General features: G+C 40.5%; 1 protein-coding gene across 1 annotated transcript in view; it reads right to left on the bottom strand.

The window, feature by feature from the left end:
• LOC112267478 (cysteine-rich secretory protein LCCL domain-containing 1-like) overlaps window positions 1-4,320 on the bottom strand; it is a 65,944-nt gene extending 61,624 nt beyond the window's left edge. Inside the window, exons 1-2 of the mRNA XM_042308715.1 lie at window positions 4,014-4,320; window positions 1,411-2,076 (exon numbers count right to left, since the gene is read on the bottom strand). Coding sequence (XP_042164649.1) covers window positions 1,411-1,686 — 276 coding nt within the window. The 5' untranslated portion in view covers window positions 1,687-2,076; window positions 4,014-4,320. The remainder of the gene's footprint in view (window positions 1-1,410; window positions 2,077-4,013) is intronic.
• Window positions 4,321-6,349: the final 2,029 nt, after the last annotated feature.

Raw genomic sequence — 6,349 nt, 5'->3', positions numbered from 1 at the left:
TTTACAGTATACAGTATACCACTATCTACAGTGTACAGTATACAGTATAGCACTATCTAGAGTATACCACTATCTACAGTATACCACTATCTACAATATACAGTATACCACTATCTACAGTATACAGTATACCACTATCTACAGTATACAGTATACCACTATCTATAGTATACCACTATCTACAGTATACCACTATCTACAGTATACAGTATACCACTATCTACAGTATACAGTATACCACTATCTACAGTATACAGTATACCACTATCTACAGTATACCACTATCTACGGTATACCACTATCTACAGTATACAGTATACTACTATCTACAGTATACAGTATACCACTATCTACAGTATACCACTATCTACAGTATACCACTATCTACAGTATACAGTATACCACTATCTACAGTATACCACTATCGACAATATACAGTATACCACTATCTACAGTATACAGTATACCACTATCTACAGTATACAGTATATCTATAGTATACCACTATCTACAGTATACAGTATACCACTATCTATACAGTATACCACTATCTACAGTATACCACTATCTACAGTATACCACTATCTACAGTATACAGTATACCACTATCTACAGTATACAGTATACCACTATCTATAGTATACAGTATACCACTATCTACAGTATACCACTATCTACAGTATGCAGTATACCACTATCTACAGTATACCACTATCTACAGTATACCACTATCTACAGTGTACAGTATACAGTATACTACTATCTACAGTATACAGTATACCACTATCTACAGTATACCACTATCTACAGTATCCCACTATCTACAGTATACAGTATACCACTATCTACAGTATACAGTATACCACTATCTACAGTATACCACTATCTACAGTATACAGTATACCACTATCTACAGTATACAGTGTACAATATACTACTATCTACGGTATACAGTATACCACTATCTACAGTATACCACTATCTACAGTATACTACTATCTACAGTATACAGTATACCACTATCTACAGTATACCACTATCTACAGTATACCACTATCTACAGTATACAGTATACCACTATCTACAGTATACAGTATACCACTATCTACAGTATACAGTATACCACTATCTACAGTATACAGTATACCACTATCTACAGTATACAGTATACCACTATCTACAGTATACAGTATACCACTATCTACAGTATCTATAGGATGTGTGTGTGTGTGTGTGTGTGTGTGTGTGTGTGTGTGTGTGTGTGTGTGTGTGTGTGTGTGTGTGTGTGTGTGTGTGTGTGTGTGTGTGTGTGTGTGTGTGTGTGTGTGTGTGTGTGTGTGTGTGTGTGTGTGTGTGTGTGTGTGTGTGTATGTATGTGTGTGTGCGTGCGTGTGTGTGCGTGTCCCCTACCATGTGTTCCATGTTAGCAGCAGGTGGGTGGACCTGTCCTCTGAGCTTGTTGTGCAGATCTAGTATGGCGGTCATGTCTGCCTCTGTGATGGCTCTCTTCCCTCTCTGCTTGGCCTGCCACCTGTCCCCCTCTTCAACAAAGTACCTCTCCAGAATACCATCCCAGCCGGGGGCCGTACCATTACCGCGGTTACCGTTCCCAATCATCACCATGGAGACGGAGGCGTGGAACGCCAGTAGCATGGACGCTCCCCTTAGCCAGTCCCAGGACATCATGACCGATGGAGGGAGGGATGAATGGATTAATGGATCGATCAATAGATGGATGGACAGATTGATGACCTTTTCAACTGTGGAGCCTTGGGGAAGATGAATGAACGATGGAGTCCCCGTTTGGTTTTATTTCTCTCTGTCTTCTCCTCCTCTCCTTTGTGTCCTGGTGTAGAGGGAGAGATTCCTGGAGTAGAGGGAGAGATTCCTGGAGTAGAGGGAGAGATTCCTGCTGTAGAGGGAGAGATTCCTGGTGTAGAGGGAGAGATTCCTGGAGTAGATGGAGAGATTCCTGGTGTAGAGGGAGATATTCCTGTGTAGAGGGAGAGATTCCTGCTGTAGAGGGAGAGATTCCTGCTGTAGAGGGAGAGATTCCTGGTGTAGATGGAGAGATTCCTGGTGTAGAGGGAGAAGGAAATAAAGTTATTGGCCGGGCTTAACAACCTGTATCGAGTTTTGCTAAATAACTTGAGTCAATATTGATTTTGGTAGGTACAGTGGATTGGAGAGCGGTGGTGTTGGCTCGTGGCCAGTGTTATAATTTGGGAGACTGTTGGGGTTTGCTAGGGGTAAATTGTGGAGATGTAGTGATTCACCCATACACATCGATCCCTGATTCAAATTTTGAAGATGTGTTAAGATGAGTTAAGATGTGATAAGATGTGATAAGATGAGTTAAGATGCATTAAGATGGATAAAGATGAGTTAAGATGAGTTAAGATGCATTAAGATGAGTTAAAATGAGTTAAGATGGATTACGATGAGTTAAGATGCATTAAGATGAGTTAAGATGCATTAAGATGAGTTAAGATGAGTTAAGATGCATTAAGATGAGTTAAGATGAGTTAAGATGGATTACGATGAGTTAAGATGCATTAAGATGAGTTAAGATGAGTTAAGATGCATTAAGATGAGTTAATATGAGTTTAAGATGAGTTAAGATGAGTTACGATGCATTAAGATGAGTTAAGATGAGTTCAGATGTCTGTGGGAGCCCACACCAATCTAGATGAAGCATTTGCTAGAATCCTTCATGAAACCTAGTGACATCCTACACGGTGGCTGTTTCCAAGGAAACAAACCCACTTCTCGTGTTTTCAACTTCCAAGCACATTTTCATGCAAGTCGACAGATTTCTCCTTTAGCTCAGGAATACAATGACCCTATATCCAATTGGAATGGATGTAATTTTGCATTATGCTCACGCAGACAGACAGACAGACAGACAGACAGACAGACAGACAGACAGACAGACAGACAGACAGACAGACAGACAGACAGACAGACAGACAGACAGACAGACAGACAGACAGACAGACAGACAGACAGACAGACAGACAGACAGACAGACCTGGCTCTCAAGAGAAGACAGGCTATGTGCACACTGCCCACAAAATGAGTTGGAAACTGAGCTGTACTTCCTAACCTCCTGCCCAACGTATGACCATATTAGAGAGACATATTTCCCTCAGATTACACAGATCCACAAAGAATAAGAAAACAAATCCAATTTTGATAAACTCCCATATCTACTGGGTGAAATTCCACAGTGTGCCATCACAGCAGCAACATTTGACCTGTTGCCACGAGAAAAGGGCAACCAGTGAAGAACAAACACCATTGTAAATACAACCCATATTTATGCTAATTTATTTTACCTTGTGTAGTTTAACCATTTGTACATTGTTACAACACTATATACATATATATATATATATATATATATATATATATATATATATATATATATATATATAAAATATGACATTTGTAATGTCTTTATTGTTTTGAAACTTCTGTATGTGTGATGTTTACTGTTAATTTTTATTGTTTATTTCACTTTTGTATATTATCTACCTCACTTGCTTTGGCAATGTTAACACATGTTTCCCATGCCAATAAAGCCCCTTGAACTGAATTGAATTGAATAGACAGATAGATAGACAGATAGATAGATAGGATTACCCAACTTCAACTCATCAGCTCCCTGTTTCATTGACTCTTTATGTTAGTTTAGTTTTTTTTGGGGGGGACTCAGAGACCTCCAGGGGGGGGACTCAGTGACCTCCAGGGAAAGCCTTGTGGTATTTGATTTTGGTAACTGGATTTAAACCAACAATCCTCTTTGCCACAACACGTGCGCAAAATGGCTGGAATAGTTTGAACATGGGCTACAGTAGTGCAAATATACACAGGGCAAACTAAGATACTCATATACATGTTTTTCTTGATAATGTTATAGGGTACATTTAAATTCAGTGAAACAAAAACTTTTATTCCATAAAAATATTTTCAATCTCAATAAAAGGTAAAATAGTAAACTGTATAATGACCTTTGATCAATTTCAAATGACGCTGAAATAGCTGGAATAAACGCTGTTCAAGTGACAGTCGGACACAGCCTCACGTCAGCTGAAGTTTAACGACCAGGAACATTTCCTCCCGCTACGCAGTTCTGCTTCACAAATGCGATTGACTCTGCACGGTTGTCGCAAAAAAAAAAAGTCCCGTGTGAATTGAAGAAATAGCTGCACACTTCACAAAGTCGTTTGGATCTTTTTGACTTCACTCTGCAGGAAGGAATCTTGAACTCCAAAGCCTCCAAAACCATTCAGTACATGTATCCTCAACTCAGACCACACCTCTCAGAAGTTATAACACAGCCCACTCGTTTCACCTGGCAGCACAGCCAGCGGGAGCAACCGTGTGTGTGTGTGTGTGTGTGTGTGTGTGTGTGTGTGTGTGTGTGTGTGTGTGTGTGTGTGTGTGTTGTTTCGGTGTGTGTGTTGTTTCGGTGTGTGTGTGTGTGTGTGTGTGTGTGTGTTGTTTCGGTGTGTGTGTTGTTTCGGTGTGTGTGTGTGTTGTTTCAGTGTGCGCACACACACACACGCACACTGAAACAACACACACACACACACCAAAACAACACACACACACCCCGAAACAACACACACACACACACACTGTTATGGGATTTTTTTATAAATAATGACTAGATGCGGTATACGGCACTATAAGAGGTCTATCCTGTAGTGTTAAATAATGTGTGCTCATTAGGAAGAGGTTAAATGTACCTAGGAAGAAAGGAGTCTATGTGGGGGTAGAAGGAGAACGGAGAGGAGCATTAACCTGTTGGAACCGACTGGGATGTAAATCTGTGGAGATAAGAGAGGACAGGGAGAGCCCCTCCAGAGCTCTAGTATCTGGGGGGAGCCTGGAACTGTCAGCTGAGTGGTTATAATCTGTGGTGAGACTCATGAGAAAATCTCTATGTCGGTGTGTATGTATATGCGTAGGTTAGGATGGTATAAAAGGAATGTATTTGTGAAAACTCTCGCAAATAAATCTGGATCTGATCAATTGTGAGCTGGGAATTCTGTCTGTTTTATTTCAGACCAGAACTTTACAACCTCTGGGTATCAGACAGATAAATATAAATTGGAATCTATGAACATTGATTACAAAATTACTTAACACACACGCACAACGAAACAACACACACACACACAGGCATGCACACACACACACACACACACACACACACACACACACACACACACACACACACACACACACACACACACACACACACACACACACAACAAAACGAAACAACACACACACACAGGCATGCACACACACACACACACACACACACACACACACACACACAAAAACGAAACAACACACACACACAGGCATGCACACACGGGTGAACACGCACATGCATGCACTGACAACACACACACACACACACACACACACACACACACACACACACACACACACACACACACACACACACACACACACACACACACACACACACACAACAAGCCTTTATATATTAACTTCACCTTCAGGTGCTGCTCACAGTTTCCCCCTATTACAGTTTTTTCCAAATGCTTACACACGTTTTCAAAACGGTCTCCTTTTTTTCAAATCTCTACACACAGTTCCCAAAACTGCACACACAAAATGCAAAATGCCTCACATCTCCTTCAAAATGTAACACTGCATTCAAAATGCCTCACATCTCCTTTCAAAATGTAACACTGCATTCAAAATGCCTCACATCTCCTTCAAAATGTAACACTGCATTCAAAATGCCTCACATCTCCTTCAAAATGTAACACTGCATTCAAAATGCCATAAACACATGTCAGAATGAAGCATTTGCATCAAATGGCAAACACTGCTTTCATAATACTACATTTGTGGATATACCATGTAAACACTGTTGTTCTAAATCTAAAGCTCTTTGGTCTTTCATAGGCTTATATCTACATTTCATTACAATGTTCTACAGTGAAAGTCATCTGCTGAGAGGGGTAACAAGTACACTGTAAACACTAATGCAATGTAGAAACAGAAAATATTTAGTAGGCCAAACATTACTGTTGTATACAGTAGCATACAACAAAACCATAAACATATGTAAACCAAAAGTATATTCTTTAGAATACAGTAAACAACACAATTGTGTGTGTGGGGTCCCGGGGGGCAGTCCAGGAATTGGTAGGGGGAGGGCAGTCACCAGTGCTAAGCCACCCTTCATCTCTTCTCCGGCCTGGGTCTGGCCACAATACCTCGTCAACATCACAAGATACGTTTTCTCTTGCCAAACATTGAGGGAAGTATCTCCTAGCATGGCGTATCCAACCTTGGA

The sequence above is a fragment of the Oncorhynchus tshawytscha genome, linkage group LG29, assembly GCF_018296145.1.
Source record: "Oncorhynchus tshawytscha isolate Ot180627B linkage group LG29, Otsh_v2.0, whole genome shotgun sequence".
In the NCBI taxonomy this organism is placed as follows: Eukaryota; Metazoa; Chordata; class Actinopteri; order Salmoniformes; family Salmonidae; genus Oncorhynchus; species Oncorhynchus tshawytscha.
This window is presented reverse-complemented; position numbering and strand designations above follow the sequence as displayed.